The following is a 17,029-nucleotide window of genomic DNA, read 5'->3' as shown; positions in this document are numbered from 1 at the left end:
GACCCTTCACAAAAAGAGGTCAAAAGGCCCTTAGGTTACACAAATGGCAGATGTTTGATTTGTTGAATGTGTACCTTTTGGATTACATGCAATTTATCTGAGAAAAAAAAAACCTTGGCTAAATGTCATTTGTGTGAACACGGCATGTCGCATGGCAGTATTTACCTCAGGGAGGCTTGCAGATAAAGTTCAATATGCAGAGTGGCTGTTCTGGTCCAGTGTGTTAAATTGAAGGTGGTTCTGCTGTCAGATTGTGTGGTTCAGGCCTGCCAATTCATAAACGCATAGCAAAGAAGATCCATGTGGAAAATGTAACTGTCATATATATATATATATATATATATATCAGAAATCCAGTCGGTGAAAGATGGATACATGTATTTGCAATTAAGCCTTTTTAAGTGTTCATATAGATGGTAATATCCTTATTTTTAGCAGACATTAAGGAGTTAATGGTTAAAGTAATGCATGACCTAATTGTCCTCAGAGACTATGATCACATCTCAAAGTATTGAAATCTGAGAATCTCTTGCTTTTTCTCTCCCTGTATCCTGGTGTCTCTCTCACTGGCTCATCTGTCTTTTTAAGATGCCATTAAATTAATTTTTCCCCCTTGAAAAAAAGGTTTGAAAAAGTAAGTTTAAATGATTAATTATTGTTTTAATGTATGTTAAATATAATAGTAAAATGAATATAATAATTTAAAAAGTTAATATAAGAGACAGATATATTTGGTGACAGATTTTCAATATATCTACCGTGATTTATTAATTTGTGACAAGAGTACTCATCAGTCAGGTGAAAAATCTGTTCTTTATTTTGAAACAGCGATGCACATGTAAAATCATGAAAAAAACTGTAAAAAAATAAAAAAATAAAAAAACTTTTTTTCATGCAAATATTTTTTTAATTTCAAATTTTCATGCAAATAGTTCAAAGGATAACATCCGCTCAATTAAAAAACAAACAAACAAACAAACAAAAAAAGGTCAAAAGATGTTTTGAGTGTAAATGCAAACTGAAAGATTTTCTATTTGTGATGCAGTGCAAACTAGAACGCACATCCGGAGTCTCATTGAGTCTCTTTCATGTGTTTGTTTGAGGCTGAATTTGACTCAAATACTGCCCATAATACTTCTGAATATGATGTCTACTTCATAAATAAAAAGAATGGAAAAATTTGTTACAGATCACTCAAACCATATATGCAAATGCCATGGACTAAAAAAATAAAACATAAACAGTCCTGGACGAGATTCTCAAGGTTAGCTTGTTCAAATCGCTAACATTACCTTCATAAGTTTTGAAATTTTGCCATGAGTCTTCCCTCCTCTCTCATCCAGACCACAGAAGCTTCATCCTGGCTCTAACTCAGGATCTGAGATCTTAAATCAATAGCATAACTCAGGGAGAGGGAAGACACACAGGGGCCAGAGAGGCTGAAATACATACCTTATAACTCAAAGCATATTTGCTGCCATTATCTGAAGGTGCGACCAAGGTGTTAATAACTCTTCACTATGGGTGGTGTGATCCTGCAGGAGTGTTTGAAGGGTGTGAAGGTGGAGGGGATGGGCAACACACACACACATTCTCATGCATTAATGACGGCACATACGCAAATGCTCGTATGTACGTGCTCCACATGTGGCAAAGAAAATGTTTGAACATTACCGCCCACCTTTGCCTAATTTTCCATGCTCATCTTGTGTTCTCCAAATTCGTGATCTGATATGACATCTATCTGCGTTATTCGAAAGAAGTGTGAAGGGTATTACCGTGCCCTTGGCAAAAAAAGGGGCTGGTCGTGGCGGGCCAAGTGTAGGCATAAATCGCACAAGCGGCAGTTTTACTGCCAGTTGTAAATAGACGATCCTGCCATTTTTTACTACAGCTATCACTAACTCATTCTGATTCTTATTGCCTCTCGAACGCCGCCAATGGCCCGCCTGCCACTCCCAGCGCCAGACTCTTCTGCGCTGCCCAAACTTCTGATGGCTGTGGGATTTATCGCCGTGGTGTAACTGCGTCTTTAACATTTAATTGAATCGCTTGTTTTCTTGTTCATAATCACACATATGGATCCGAAGGGAATGTTGGGTTGAATCTAAGTGGCTTTTTGGAATCTTTTTAAAAGGAGGATGTTTGGAAGATGATAGAGGAACCTGATGTTTTTTGTGGTTGGCAGATAATGTGGCAGATGGGGAAAAAAATGAAGATAACATTTCTTGCCAGTGCTGTGTTCTCATATTTCACAGTATTGACTTAAAATGTTCTTGCAAGTCATTGATTCTACAATGAGAGGGAAACCATTCACAGAAGCTGAGTTGTAGATATTATTTTAATTATAATTATGTTTTAGGTCTGACATAAAAAAGGAAATGTCAAGGATTTTATTGTGATTTACATTCATTTAAATAATATAGATATGTAAAATTATCTCTCAAGTTTTGAAAAAAGAATGATTAAATAGTGAATACATATTCTATAATTAGAATACCAAGGCGATCATTTTGACCATTTTACAATGTAATAACTTTGTTTAAATAAAACCCATATATAGCTCTAGTACCCTGACTTTTCCTGTGTGTATATTTTATACTAACATTGTTATTTTATTAAAATTACAAAACACAAAAGAGTTCTGAGTATTTCTACCTAGAATGGCCATTATGGTCAATATGACCACATGCATTACAGACACTGTGTACCTCATATCATTTCAGTGATTGTTTCGTTTCACCGCCATTGAAGAAGCGCATCACTGTTGTCTAGCAACTTTCTTTTTATTTTATTTTTAAAGCTATTACAAAGATAAAACTTAGGTTTATACCTTTGAAATGTCAGCAAGAAAGAGCTTGGCTGGAACTGAGGTTATAGACTTCAGAGTATTGATGATGCTGGTGGATTGTTTATAATTCGTGGGATGCAAACATTTCCAATAACTCCAGAGTGTTGTAAAGTCAAAATGTATTGAAAAAAGATAGATGTAATCATTTTCAAAATGCTCAACCATGTTTTTATCTAATAAAATATTCAGCTTCAATCCATGTCGCCAAGTAGACTTTCAAAAACATCCCTTAAACGATCTCTTGAAAGTGCATATCAATAGCTTGATTTTCTGGCGTTAGGGCTGTGTATTGCCAAGAATCTGGAGATACGATATGTATCACGATACAGGGGTTGCAATACGATATATTGTGATACACTGCGATACTGTAATCAAGGGCGATATATTGGGATATTTCTTATTTTAGGAATAGTATATATTGTAAGGAAAGCTGTCATTAAGAACACACCACCATATACAAACCTTAGCATAAATAAATGTAAAAAAAATTGTTTAACCAGAACACAGTGGGATCTGCATTTGTAATAATCAGTCCCTATAACATCAAATGTTATTGAACCACGTTTTGTGCAGTATGAGTAAAGGGGGATAAATTAAAGTGCTTGCAGGACCCTTTAATAAAACTATATAAAAACAATAAAAGCATAATCTAAAAAAAAAACAAGCCTTGTGCATTATAAAGAATATAATACAGTTGGTTTGATACCTTTATCTCAAACGGTGTCTGTTTAATTTAAGTGGGATACAATAATATATATAAAAACAACAAAGGCATCATCTGAAAAACGATGCCTTGTGCATTATAGTGAATAATATTCAGTATATTTTACAGTTGGTTTGATACCTTTAGATCAAATGGTGTTGTCGTTTAATGGATTTATATTATTGCATGCATCAAAAGTTGTAAAATAATTATAAAACACATAAAACGGTAATTTAAAAAACTTTGTGCAGTAACAGGGATATTTTCTGAACATTTTAATATTGGTTTTATATTATAATGTCACGTAGTTAAATAGTTTAATTAATTTGAATGGTTCATCAATTTTCTCCTCCTAGAAATGAAGCCTTGTTGCATATTTGACTGAGTTAGTTTGGGCTTAAAACATAACAGCCACAAAGAGTTTAATTGGCAAAAAAAATAAAAATGTCTAATGAATGTCAAACTAACTTTACCGCCGTCGAAAACCGCAACGTGAGCACCACACCAACTGCAAAAAATGCCACTAAAAGGAGAGAAACCGCAGCCTCCTGACTGGTCACATGACTGGGCCTGTTTTTATCTGAGAATGAAAAATTATTAGTTAAATATGTATCCTGAAATTGATTTGCATCAAATATAATATCCAAGTACAATGAAACTTTGCCTGTAAGTAACCAATTACTAACAGGCAACTTTGTTTAATACTAGTTAAATCAAACACTGATTTTCTGTTCATTCTAGGCCTTGTATAGGCTAGACAGAGGACAACCTGGTTGGATCATGTGACCAGTCAGGTGGTTAAACTGCTACTTAAAAGAGGAAGTTTGAATTTTTGGTACTGCAAACAGAGACAGTCCTCCAGGAAAGGCCAAACCAGTTGGAATGAAGTAGGAATGTTTTTTGTGTCATGCTTATCCAAATTAAACTTAAAAGAAGCATTATCACCAGGATAAAAGAAACATCACAAACATCAATCAACATTTAAAAAAGAAAGAAAGCATATTTTCTGTTCCTTTCTCTTGCAGGCCAGTCATTTTATCCTTTTAATTTGTGGCCTATTTTCCTATTTATTTCCACTGCTGGACCAAGTTGAATGTTGTTTTATGTATACAGTAAAGCATCAACCCTAAAGTATATTTGGAAAATCTGGTAACCATAAAGTATTCAAATGCTATTTTATGTTTAATGTTTTATAATTTGAAACCTAACAAACTTCACTTTACATGTGTGTTTGTGGTTTGATATTTTGGTAAATAATGAAGTCTAAAGTATGACTTAACCATCCAAATATTTCTTGGGGTCACTATGTTGTTTTCAGGTTCAAGGAAAAGACAAAAAGGATGAATTTTATTGACTTACAACATGCTCTTATTGTTTGCTATTGTGTGTTTTTCTATTTTTTTCCCAGGCTATATATGCTGTGTACAGTGTACATATATTATATTGCAGTTTTGTAAACAATGTGGCAGCATCTAGATTTCTCTTCCAGCTATGCCATTCAGGGATCTAGAGATACAGTCTGTATTTTACCATGGATTTGATGTCTTATTCATGTAGTCTAGCTGGTGAAGCCATGCAGTGCTTGCTTTTTCAGTACAATCCTCTTCCAGTTATTCAGCATTTCTTTTTTTCTGTAAGACAACAAGCACTGAGGATATTGTTTTTGTGATGATACCAGGTGTCACAGTGAGCTCTGTTGACAAAGATTTGTGTGTTTATGTCATTAGGGTGTCAGTTGGTGGGGAATATCGCCACTCGCTGTCTTACACACACAATTTTGCCAGTGCTATTTGTCAGACAGTGAAGAGATGGATTATTATTATGCCTGTCAATTTAATGCAATAAATTAGTGTGATTTATTAAGGGAATTTTTTTAATAATCCTACTATAAAAAAAAAAAACATATTCACTTCATGTTTTTAACTGAAATCGATCATTAGACCAGTGGCAGTGTTCTGTTTAATGATATGCATTTAAAACAAGTAATTTTTTTTGGCTTCAAAAAGTGCTTATTGCAATGCTATTAAATGATTTTGACTGCCAATTTAATATTGTAAATTATCTTCATTTGCAGGCTTTTCTTAAAAGTTTAATTTGGTTGATTAATTGGAATATATCAAATCATATATCGTTTCAATCTCTTTTTTTTCTCATTGATTGATTGACATCTCTAATTGTAATTTGTACAGTTAGATCATCCACTTTCAAAAGATATATCCTATGTGAATTTTTATCCCATAAGATGTAATCATATAATTGCTCTAACTCATAACAAAAAGTAACATTGACCAAAGCTCTTATTATAACAGTATATGAAAGCCATTGTGTATATTGATTTACAAAATCCATTAAGACTGAACGAATCCGTGAGCCATGAGCTTTATTGTTCCCATCTGGGGACAAGTCGTTGTTTGAATTTCAGTTTGGCCCTATGCAACTTTTCAATAAGCCCTCGGCTGCTTTGGAAAACCACTTTGATTCCGTTGCCCTGTTTGCCAGTTTTTTAGTGACATATGCAGCAGTTCATTTGTAGAATTAAAATTCATAAGCCGGGATACTTAGGGCTAATAATAGCCGTTTTCACAGCAGTTATTTCCTGCGTTGGAAGTTGCACCACTCTGATTGCAGCAAATTCTAATTGGAATGTTAATCATGAGCCAGATGGTTGCAATGCTAGATAATTATTAGTATTAGTATTATTATTTCAGTGCTGCATAACAGTCATACATATAAAGACAAACAACCAAATTGGGTCCAGATTTGCAAACTACGCTGTTCAAGAAGTGGGCGCAGGGTTTGGACTATTGAGACCGAGAAGACAATAGATTATCCAGTATCTTGTGAAGCAGTTGCCCAAGCTAAGAAACTCTTTACAAAAGAGCCAGATTGCCATCGGATTGATATATTTTGACTGCATGCTACTTCCAGTGCCTGAAGCACATTTCATGGTGAGCCATCAAAAGTCAGTCCTCGCTGGAACTAGGCTCTTCATTTTAGTATGTGGTCCGTCTTTCTTTAATGTTTCAGCATTTTGCTGTAATGAACACTGCTGCTTCACATTTACATTTATGCATTTAGTAGACACTTTTATCCAAAATGACTTACAGTGCATTCAGGCTAACATTTTGTACCTAACATGTGCTCCCTGGGAATCGAGCCCACAACCTTGCGCTGCTAATGCAATGCTCTACCAATTGAGCTACAGGAACACACAGCTACACGCATGCGCTTTTGATAACCCACATTGGCCAAATTTCTATGTGTAATTTTTTTTAAGAGGTTTAGCCATGTGGTGCTAGTGGGGCATTCCTGGCACGGTTGCCACTGTCTTCCCAAGGCTTAATCACTCCATTTCTCTCTATATCTTTCCTTCTCACTGTCCTTCCTTTCGTGTTTTGCCTTACCGTACTTCCTTGCTTATCACAGCGTTGCACCCTGGTCCTGTTCGGACCACGTTTATCCAGGGGGTTCTTGTCTGGGGGCGATAAGCCGTCAGGCTCACCCCTACATGGATCCAAAGACCCTGTCTCACTGTGTTTTCCCTGATGTTCTAACACTACACTTTCCACTTCTCCTCCATCTATCTGTCATCCTCCAAATGGATCATTTCCTTCTCTTTTGTTCTCGAATGCAGAAATAAAGAGGTAAAATGTATTTGCTTACAGACCCATCCACAAACAGTTTAAGCTAATTGGCTCCCGGGGAGGCTTGACATAGACGATACTAGCCCTAACTGCCATTCTGCCTCAAGATTTACGCCATTCTTTGAGTTAATGTTACACCAGAGCATATGCCCATAATATTAACATCAAAGGAGCTCCCAAGTATTGGAATGCCAAGATTTTTTGTTGATAACATTTCTATTTTCCCATCCTAAGATTGTAATTTTCCATCTTGGGCTTTGGTAAGGCAATAATTAGCAGCTTATGCAAATAAGCCTTCATTTATCAGACAATCACTGTTATTTAAATTACAGAGCATGCTGAGAAAGACTACTCCTCTTTTCATTGGCTGTGGTATTGACTTTGTCCTCACATCACAAGGCCTTGGGTTTTTACAGCATTAATTTTGTCACCATATACAGTATAAGAAAGAGCCATTTATAGTACACTCAGGCAGTCCTGAGGTGAGAAAAAAAGTATGATGATGTGAACAAATGCATCTTGCGTAATCTTTCCAGTCTTTAGCATGTTGCTAAGGCTCACAGTCCTGTACAGGTGCTGAGAAGCCCTACTGAAGAGGCTGTACAGCTGTTCAGTGGCCTTCAGCTTTGCAGTTGTAACACAAAAGCACATGCCACGCATGTACCAAATCTCATACCAGAGTTTTGAATTCATTTATTGATGATTGGTTCACAGTGGACCATTTGAAATGAAAGCGTTTTGGTTTTGCATGTAGTCACTGGCTCAGGTGTTGCTGTGGAGGTGGCTGAACTTGTGCCGAGTTGCCACAAAAGTATGCCTGCAGCCCAGTTTGTCTTGATTAAGGTGGTTTTCGTGTCTCTCTCAGGATCAGATGTATCTTTCTCCATTTCAGTTTTACAGCATGTTTGCATTAGGAACAGATGCTCTTTTTCACTTAGAGAGGCTGCAATTAGGTTGCCATATTGCTTCAAATTTTGCAAGAGAGGTGACTACCAAAAAAAAAAAAAAAAACTTATGCTTTTGTATGAATTGAGGTGTGATAGTGTGTTTGAAGTTTGGATGCACATTTAAAGGTTCAGCTACAGTTCAAGGTTCTGTGTAATTTAATCAATTAGTCATGTCCAATTAAAAATAATGGATACATCAGGACATTATTGTGTGTATTACAGATAATAGTGAGGAGTTTAATGTTTCTGGTTACGATTCCACTTAATAGTTATGGTTCCTTAATGATTCTTTTAGTACTAATACTTTTAAGCAACTAAGAAAATATACTGCCATATAGTAAAGATAAGCACTATTTTGTAAACACACTCAGTAAATAATACTAACCATTTAAATTTTATATGTACCATTTTAAAATGGCGCAAAATCAATGAAAAGAAAAAAATAAATATATTGCTGACAACAACATCACGATTCACCTGTATTTTGAATTGTTTGCATTAAGGCATTTTAGGGTTAAAATAAGTCTATAAACATAACGGATGTCTTGACAGAATACAAGTTTTTCTATGGACTGTTTGCTTGCAGTGTAAAAATAGCTTTAAAGAAACTATATTTGTAACTGAGATCTTGACTTGATAAAGCTAGCATTATTATGTGTAGAACATAGTCACTCTCAAACTGATTCTATAATGCAAGCACATCTGTACCCTTTAGTTTATTTCACAAAAAGATGGTTAGTCTCTCACTGTCTGTATAATGCATGAAGTTGGCTAGGGCACGTGTGTTATTAATCAGTCATTCTCCAACAGGGGTATCTTGGATGCAATATGATTTTTTTTTAATGCATATACTGTATACAGTGTGGTATTTGAACTGTGTGATTTATATGTGCACAGATAGTGATAGCAAATGAGAACTAAATTTGTAGTTAAGTTTGGATTTTGATTGCAATATTCTAATATCTCTAGTGTTCAGTGTGAATTTTGGTGATTTGTCATTTTGACTGACTTATAAAAAAAAAAAAAAAAAAAAAAAAAAAAAAAGGATTCAGATCAGTCATTCATACCCGAATTGGACTGCACAGGTTGTGTTGTGTGTTTGTTGCTTGCAACAAGCAAGAATGGTACAACAAAAAGAGGCAATGTTGTTGCTTATTGTCTTTAAATAATTTTATGGTACTCGTGTTTCTCTCTCTCTCATCACATTCAATTGAGACGGCAAGCTCACAACTCTGCTAAAACAATTTATTTTTCCGTGGCACTGTAGATTTAATAGCGGCACAGTGACTGCTGAATTGAAGTGTGGAAAAAACTGTCAGGTTTTATCAGTTCTGTCATTACATCTGCATTGGCAAAAAAATGCAGACATTCAAAATTCTTTAACAGAGCGAAATGTCTTAAATTGCTTGGTTGTGATATTATCTTTTAAATGGAACTATTTTCAGTAAGAACTGATTCCCAACCCAAGTATGCAGAACTGCTGTTTGAATCCGTAAATGAATGTTCATGTATGCTTCTAAAACCTTATTATTGTGTTCCTCAAGAAATTGGATGGGTAATGCCTAGTCACTGACATTTAAAAAGAAGTCGCTGAAGAGAAACTTCTTTTGCCTCTCAGGGAATCATTTAGCCATAGAGTTTCTTCATACTTGAACAGATATGATGAGAAATGTTCTACAGGATGAAGAAAGTGTGAGCTAAGCAGTAAGATTGAGTGCCATGTTTATTCTCTATGTAAGATTTGACTGTGATGAAAGGGTACCATCAGAATATGCATTTTCCCATTCATAGCATAGCAAAGAGCCTAGCATTGTACTTGGAATTTAATTCAATACATTTTGATTGACATCAGATGAATTATAGTTCCACTGCCGAGGAAGGTCATCTAGTGCTCATCATAAATCGAGACTTATTCATGTAGATAACAGGAAATGTTTTCATATGTCATTGTTTGCTGTTACTGTCAGCTGAGTCGTCACTAATGGGACTGCTGCTGCTACAGACATTATTTATGCGCTCTGTATGAATCCAAATGATGATAAATCTCACGCACGTCTCTCACACCCTAAAACCCCAAGCCCAGTGTGCATTCGCCCTCGACAGCAGCTTGGCAAAAATTACAGTCTTTAGCGTATTTTTTTGTGCAAGTCTGTGTGTGTATGTGTGTGTTCGAGAGTTTCAGGCAATGTTCATTTGCATGACCCCCCTGAGGATGTTTAATGCTACTAACTTTCCCCAAGCCGAGAACCAGCATATTTAGGCAAACCTGCTGACTATTGCAGTGTCCAACATCACTCCTTCTCCCCCTACTCTTATCTCCAAGAGTTTCTCTCTTGCACTCCCTCTCTCTCTCGCTCTCTCTCTTTCAGAGTTGAAGCAGAGAGTGTTATTAGTCTTTAAAGAGCCTCTCTGGCTTCCGCTGCCTGAACGTCTGTTATGATCAGAGCTCCAGGATTAGTGCTGTCACCACATTGCATCTCTCTGCCGTCCTGCCCTCACTCTCCCTCTCTCCTGGCACATCCCTTGTGACCCACGGTGCATGTTACGCTATTATTTCCTCCCCACCTCCTTTCCCTCGCTGGAAACTCCTCCACATAGACGAACACACGCTTTGGAGGTTTTTGGCGTGCAAAGCAGAAAAACAAGAAGGATCTTGTGGGAGATTTCTCACCGTGGACTGGGACAGATCCACCACTGCAGGGAAAACCGCTGACGGCTTTGGACAGTGGTGGCAGCAGGGAGAGGGAGTGTGTGTGTGCATGCATCCGTGCGCATGTTTCGAGGGAAGGCTGAGCTGCGCTGTGCTTCTCACACGCTCATTCTCTCACTCTCGGATGATGAAGGCTCTCGATCGCATGTGATGGAGCTTGACTGAGAAGCTGGTCTCACTCTCACACATGTGCGCTTAGGTGGGCAGAGCTCGGGAGCTCTTGGTAACGTGGTGGAGGTACACGCATGCTTCATGCTTGCTTCTGGACTGTGACCGATGACCGGACTTAAGAGCCAGCTTCCGTGCGCCCATCGTGCTCCAGTGGGCATAAATACGGGCAGGTGAAGGACCTTCACCATCGACCCCCAATACCTGAGATGTTCCTCCTCTGTCCTGTGAGACTCACTTTGTTTCTTCTGGTCTTCCTGGACATTCTCCATCCATCCCTTCAGGGCAGGAATAAGGGAAGATGGAACAAGGGGGGTAAGTTTCAGACAGACTCTTTCACCTCAGGAATTCAACGCTTGTTGTACTCTCAGGTCTTAACTGTTTGTCCGGCTGGTTGGGGATTTGATCTAAAAGTGTCCGGCAATGATCAGAGCATTGTCGGTTCACTTCTGGATATTATTCTGAACAACCCTTGTGTAGAACTTTATTTTATTTCTCAAATTTTTTATTACATTTCAGATCACGAGTTTATATTGTTAGCCTTGTTGTAGTTGTCTTCCTTACAGGATGTAGTTGAGGTGCTCTGAAACTTGATGGATGACATTGCTATCATGCATCACAAAGTTTTCTCCTTTTGTCCCCTCAGCACTATGTTCCGTTGTGTGTGCAGACACTACTCAGCTAAAAGCTTTCCTACCACACTGATAGAATTTCACTTCCTCTGCGCTCTTCAGTAGGAGGTTATTGCGCTCAAAAAAAGCTGTTGAAGTAGACTGTGAGGGAAGGAAAACCCTTTGAGAATTTGGAGTCCTTGTGACCATGTGTAGGGGAATTCTGATTCTGTGTGTGTGCGGCTGTGCTAAACTATAACCCTTGTTTCCAGTGCTGTGATTGTGTCATAAAGTCCTGTTTTACCAGGCTGGAGAGAAGTGTTAATAATTCAAAGCAGACCCCCATTCTATGGGAGAACTGCTCTCCCCCCTTCTCAGGCAGCATCTAATCCCTTTTGTGGGATTAAAGGGAGAGCGGTAATCTTAGAGGCTGCTCCTGGCGAAGACTCGCTGTTGCTCATCTGAAGCCCATGGGTGTCGCAGGTGCTACAGACTCTCGTTTTCAAAGAGTCACTGGTCCTGCGAGTCTTCCTCATAACTGCTATGCAGTGGCTGTTCCTCATCTCCCTTATTGAATCGGCGTACTCAATCCCCCCCTGCCACACACACATTCTAGATCGTTTCACACAGAGATGGAGCTGGTGGGTGTATTCTTCTGGCTCTTCTAATTTAGCAGGTGTCAGATGGACTTCAAAGCTGACTCATGTCTTGTTGAGTGTTATCTGTTTGAAAGCTTGGAAATCTGACTCAAGGGTTGGTCAGACAGATTTCTGTTTACACTGTTGTAGTTCGCCAATGTCTAAAGAGAAGGTCTGCCATTATTCCAAACCCATTTGACTTTCTTTCTTCTGTGAAACATGAAAGGAGGTATTTATCGGAATGTCCATGCTGCTTTTTCACAAATGGCAGCCATTGTCACAATTACATTTTATAATATGGGAATGGGAAGATAACTATTTTGCATGTTTTGCAAATAATGTTTTAGCATTATTTTACTAAGACCTTTAAATCCAAAACTGAATACATTTAATAAAAGAAGTGCCATTTAATTAGTGATAATGCATTAAGAGGCTGATCTCTGTTTGTGTTTTGTAAATATCAGGGATGTTGTCCTTGAGTGGAAAGCATGTTGCCATCTGTAATCTGAACTCCCTCCCCCTAGTTTTAGCCTATTTCTGTTTGAAATGGAAAACAAGACACAGTATTAGCCTATACTTTCTAAATAGTATAATCCGTATTTCAGGGGGAAGTAAATGTGATAGCCCCATAATCTTTGGCCCGTGGTGAGATAGAGGGCATTGGCTTCCCATGGAGCAATCAGGGCACAGTCAGAACAGCTGTGTAAATTCAGCTCCAGCTTTCCTCTTTGTAAAGATGACGCCACACGCCCAATTACCTCTTCATGACACTTGAAAAGGTGTAATTTTACCTGTGGATACGATAAGATCAGCCTAGCATGGATGAGTATCTGTTGTTGTACTGTTATTACGAGTGCTTGGAACAATCCCTAGTGCTAGATTGCTCTGTGTGTGTTCGTATTTGCCCGGTAACAGTGGTTGCTGTATTTTTTTTAAATGATGCAATATCCTATTTTAAAGGGATTTTTACATCAGCATAATTGTAGATCAGTGCTTTGACAGGTTTATTTACATTTTTAATTTCACCTACAGTATGCTTTACATTTCTGATTTTGTCAAGTATTTATGAAAAAAACAAAGAAATTTCAGCTTAATTTCTCCTTGCATCCCCCCTTACATTTACTCCTATATGTTTCTCTCATAACACCCCCCCCCCAGACCTAATCAAAACCCAGTATGCAGGCATTAAGGTGTTCAAGTTGTTTCTCACTTGTAAGTATATTTTTTGAGCCTTTAAAACAACCTTGGGGTTTCTCAGACCCCAAACAACACAGTTGTTAACAAAAGTTAAGATCAATGCAAAGTTAATTACTTTTAAGACTAAATAATGATCTCTTAATCAAGACAGTGTGAGATAATTTCTATATATTTTGCAGCAATGTCATTTTTTAATAGCATATATCATTGTGCATCACATTTTGTGTGTGAGTACAGCACATTAAATATTTTCACTTTTTGTTTGTGCTTTTGAAAGGGCTTAATGGAGAGAACCTTGTAGACCTGGCCCCAGTTAACACTCTTGCACTTAAAGGATGCTTTTCTGTTCTGCTTCCATGGTCTCCCAGGTTATCTGAAATAAATATTAAGCATGTTGTCTCCCTATGTATTTAAATGTGATTGTCACCATGGACTTCCTGATAGTGGGGAATTCTCAGAGGCCAAGTCGGACCTCATGCGCTATCTCTCGTTCTCTCCCGGACATAAAGACACACTCTTGTGCAGCTAGGTTTTCACAAAATTTGAATGTGCCAGTCAATCTCTCCGTCTTAATAGAGGTTTATTCTCCTGGGCCACCTGAGGGGCATGGCATTTAGAGGGCAAACCGAACCCACTCAATGTCACCCTCCATCTGCTTCACATCATAACCCAGCATTCCCTTCAAACACAGCCTGGAAATATCCACCGCTGCCTTCTCCACCAGAAATTTTTCCCTTTCCTATTGTTCAGGTCAATGAACCCCTGAAATGCAGTCCCTCCATATGGTAAATGCTGGACCGCATGAGGACCTGTAGGTTGCCCACTGTGAGGAGACGTTGAAACACACCCTCAGAAGTGTACCTGAATTCTAATGCACTTGGCTGTCTGGCTTCATGGTGAAACTAGTCCATGAAAATGAATATAAACCCAAAGCTCAGAAGTGTAATGTAATTCTCCCTTCAGGCCTTCGTCTGCTTTTGACCAATCAGCACCTTCATGCAATTACTGCTGCCTGGAGACTAATGAGGAAAAGCAATGTCTCGCTTAAGGATCCCAATTCGCGATCCTTTTTGAATTGGGAGTCTTGGTGTCCTGGGTGGCCAGATTTTCAGAGCAGCTAGAATCGGAGAAGCAATTAACAATTCTCACAACTTGCTGCTTGTGTGGAAATGGATTTCAGGCTCTCTTGTGAGCCTATGCTTCACTGATGTCTCAACGCTCACCATTATGTGCCTGCGAGACAAGTGATACCAACTGTGCACAGGAGAATAATAATTTCTCTGTTCCTCTCAACAGTCTGCTGCGCAGAGCGCTTGCAGAGTGCTGCGCAACAATGACACATTCAATTATTCTCTCCCCTCACTGTCAATGTCGCAACATCTCGACAGAGCGCCCCCAACCAGACCGCTGCTTTCATTACTGGTAATAATGTCTCTCTGGGGAGCTGAAGTGCGGTGGTCTATGGGGTGGTGATATGCTCACATGTACATGCTCAACCCAGACACGCCTCAAAAGGAAATTTATCACTAAAATGAACAGTGTTCTTTTTTTTAAGTTTTGGGTGACAGATTTGGGTGCAATTTTCAATTTATCACAGTTTTGCCAAGTATTCAATCTTTTTTTTTTTTTTTTTTTTTTTTTTTGTATTTGGGGCTTTTGTTGCTTTTTTTTTAAATTAGATATGGTGAAGAATGCATTAAATTATTGTGAAGAGAGTGGGAATGGAATCGGGACACGCCAGATTCAAACCTGCCCTACTAGTGTAAACAACTAGGCTTCAGTGTATCCACAGCATGTGGATTGCACCACTCCAAAAGTTATTTTGAAGCTGCAGTGCTCTTGGCAAGCAGCAAAATACTCCTTTTTAAGGTAAACTACAGTCAAGCTACTCTTTTGAAGCTAGTTGCTAAAAAAAAAAAGGCAAACTAAACTAACACAATGTAATGAGGCATTGCCTTTTATTTGAACTACATTGACATTTAGTATGCAATATTTAATTTGTGTTTCTTTTGAGACTGATCATTTTGTTTCACAACTTTTATTCAGAGGATTTTGTTTGATAAATGACTGTTTCTTTGGCTGTTAATCTATTTGAGCAACACAGAGTGACAATAAAAATAGCTGTAGCAATTTGTCATGCTACACAGCTAACTGCTAAAAATCTAGCTTGCAACTCAAGAAGCTACACGTGCTATTATCATGCTTCTGATGATTGTTGCACTACTTTTAGTTGATTATTCACCAGCATTGACCAAGTATTGATGTCAAGTATTAAATTTAACATAGAAATTTTCATAATGTGTGTTCGTGAGAGATCTGATGTGCTGACTGAAGTTTACCTGGCACATATAGCTATTATTCATTCTGGACGTATTTCATCATTGAAAACACCATGTTATTTTCTATTTCGGGTCTTGATGGAGAGAAGGGAAGAAATATTTGTCCAGATTGGACTCCATGATCAGAGCACATCTGCCCCATGCTGCCCCTTCCTCTGAATGCTGCCATTTCCGTCACACTCTCTTCTAATGAAGCTGCTGTCTAATTGCAGTGGGGAGCGTTCCCAACACTAACAGTGTTTTATGAGGGATTTTATGCTGCAGAGATGACAGCAGAGGCTGATGGATGGGAGGACGTTGATTTTACGGCCTAAGACCCTCTCACCCCTGTCTTCTATTCATTTCCATTCTTCTCTTTCTCTCTCTAACTTTTCTTGAGTCAAAGACACACTAACATTAATCCAAAAGGGTTTATACCAATCAATGGACACGCATACTTCTTTTTTAATTAGTGGTGCTTGCTAAGTCAAGTCAAAATAATGATTTATTAAGTTTGGTTTGCAACTTATTATGCACCGTTGGGCTGTGGAAATGAAGGATATCTTAAATTGTGTGGCTTTGCTGAGGAGAGATCAATCAAACCTTTTTGACTGGCAGGTTTATATATTTAACTTAAGTATATGCAAGTGCATATATTTAGTTAGGAGCAGTATCACAACGAACCCAATGGATTTTTCAGTGTACCCACAGATGGTCAAGCTGGCCATCTACTAAAGTGTTATTTCTCTCTTTGTAGTGTTGCAGAGCTGAGGTGTTTTTTTTTTTTGTTTTTTTTTTTGGTAACAAGTGCTTTAGTTTCACTTTTTTGCTCCTAAAAGATTATGCGGTACATGTCTTTAGAGTTATTTAAACCCTTCCCGTGACCTCTTTAAATACATTTGTTTTATTTTTGCTGCGAGTTATTTTTGAGTGCCTCTTGTCAGTATAGTTAAGAGCAGTTGAAGTTGTCATTATTTTGATCCATTATTTAGACTTGGCTTCAGAACTTCATTGCTGCTCCATGATCCTGTAAAAAAAAAAAAAAAAAAAAAAAAACTACAGGACAAACCGCTGTGTCCAATGACAACCCCCCCTCTCCCCCTCGTTCCTCAAATGATGTCACAACCCAAATCATGTCATTAGACTTAAACATCACCAGCTCAGCTTGGACCGAGACCAGTGAGAAGATCCCTCAAGGAATTATCTTACTTTTTCATCCAATGGGATTCTTCCGCTGGAGGC

At 38.1% G+C, this 17,029-nt stretch overlaps 1 protein-coding gene across 9 annotated transcripts in view; it reads left to right on the top strand.

Moving 5' to 3' along the window:
• LOC132107756 (roundabout homolog 2-like) overlaps positions 1 to 17,029 on the top strand; it is a 386,527-nt gene that overhangs the window by 59,731 nt on the left and 309,767 nt on the right. The window contains exon 1 of one of the 9 annotated variants that reach the window (XM_059513941.1): positions 10,753 to 11,338. The exons of the other annotated variants lie outside the window; for them this stretch is intronic. Within the exon in view, the coding sequence (XP_059369924.1) occupies positions 11,233 to 11,338 (106 nt within the window). The 5' untranslated portion in view covers positions 10,753 to 11,232. Of the gene's footprint in view, positions 1 to 10,752; positions 11,339 to 17,029 lie in introns of those variants that run through there. 9 annotated transcript variants of the gene reach the window in all.

The sequence above is a fragment of the Carassius carassius genome, chromosome 28 (assembly GCF_963082965.1).
Source record: "Carassius carassius chromosome 28, fCarCar2.1, whole genome shotgun sequence".
NCBI lineage: Eukaryota > Metazoa > Chordata > Actinopteri > Cypriniformes > Cyprinidae > Carassius > Carassius carassius.
This window is presented reverse-complemented; position numbering and strand designations above follow the sequence as displayed.